The 1,235-nt window shown below is 61.8% G+C and overlaps 1 protein-coding gene across 1 annotated transcript; it reads right to left on the bottom strand.

The window, feature by feature from the left end:
• Positions 1-32: 32 nt before the first annotated feature.
• LOC104160048 (calmodulin-like) lies at positions 33-1,151 on the bottom strand (the record flags this gene model as incomplete). The annotated part of the gene is made up of 4 exons (XM_009698102.1): positions 33-61; positions 613-748; positions 822-928; positions 1,008-1,151. Coding segments are annotated over 4 exons (416 nt in total), but the record flags the coding sequence as incomplete, so codon positions are not given.
• Positions 1,152-1,235: the final 84 nt, after the last annotated feature.

The raw sequence follows: 1,235 nt of genomic DNA, 5'->3' as shown, positions 1-1,235 counted from the left end.
GGGGGGGGGGGTCCTGGTGGCCTCGTGACCCCTCACTTCGCTGTCATCATCTGCACAAACTCTGCCAGGAAAGAGGGAGGGTCAGTGGGGATGAGGACGCAGCAGGGACACGGACACGATGGGAACAAGGACAAAATGGGGACACAGCAGGGACACGGACATGACAATGACAGGAACACAGCAAGAACAGGGGACGGGTTGCGGACAGTGACACAGCAGGGGTGGGAACAGGGGACACTGTGAGGTCCCAAACTGGCAGGTACAGGGGATACGATGGGATCTGGCTCCTTGGGGATGGGGGAACGTGGTGGGATCCTGCGTTCATGGTGACAGGAGACATGGATGCTGTCTCCATCCCCACTCCTGTCCCTGCTGTGTCCCTGTCCCAAACACAGGGGACAGGGGACACGGTGATGTCCCAGCCCAGTGGTGACAGGGGACGTGGTGGTATCCCAGGCCAACGGTGATGCAGAACATAAGTGTGGCACTGGGGGATGAGGAGCCCCAGGGGTGGGTGCCAGTGGGGTCCCACTGGATGCCAGCAGGGACCTGTGGGTGACAGAGGAGATGCTGGGTGACAGCGGGGTCCCTCAGGGTGACAGTAGCGCTCACCCTCGTAGTTGACCTGTCCATCGCCGTCGATGTCAGCCTCGCGAATCATCTCATCCACCTCCTCGTCCGTCAGCTTCTCCCCCAGGTTGGTCATGACATGCCGCAGCTCTGCCGCGCTGATGTACCCATTGCCGTCCTGGGGTTGGGGACATGGCAGTGAAACCACTACCTCTCGCATTCCCCTGCTCCCATCCCTGTCCCCGACCCACCTTATCGAAAACACGGAAAGCTTCACGGATCTCCTCTTCGCTGTCCGTGTCTTTCATCTTCCTCGCCATCATGGTGAGGAACTCGGGGAAGTCAATGGTGCCATTGCCTGGTGGCGGAGGGGTGGAGGGATGGTGAGCAGGGGGACAGGGGGACAAGGGGACACACGGGGGACAGGCGGGGCTCACCAGCAGCGTCCACCTCGTTGATCATGTCCTGCAGCTCGGCCTCGGTGGGGTTTTGGCCCAGGGAGCGCATGACGGTGCCCAGTTCCTTGGTGGTGATGGTGCCATCCCCATCCTTGTCGAAGAGTGAGAACGCCTCCTTGAACTCTGTGGAGCGTCACCACGGGGACGGAGTCATGCGCTGTCACCAACGGGGGCTGGGGACAGCCAGGGGGGGTCCACGGGTGGCAG

The sequence above is a fragment of the Cariama cristata genome, unplaced genomic scaffold (assembly GCF_000690535.1).
Source record: "Cariama cristata isolate BGI_N322 unplaced genomic scaffold, ASM69053v1 scaffold5584, whole genome shotgun sequence".
NCBI lineage: Eukaryota > Metazoa > Chordata > Aves > Cariamiformes > Cariamidae > Cariama > Cariama cristata.
Note: the sequence above shows the minus strand (reverse complement) of the source record. Positions and strands in the feature narration are given on the sequence as shown.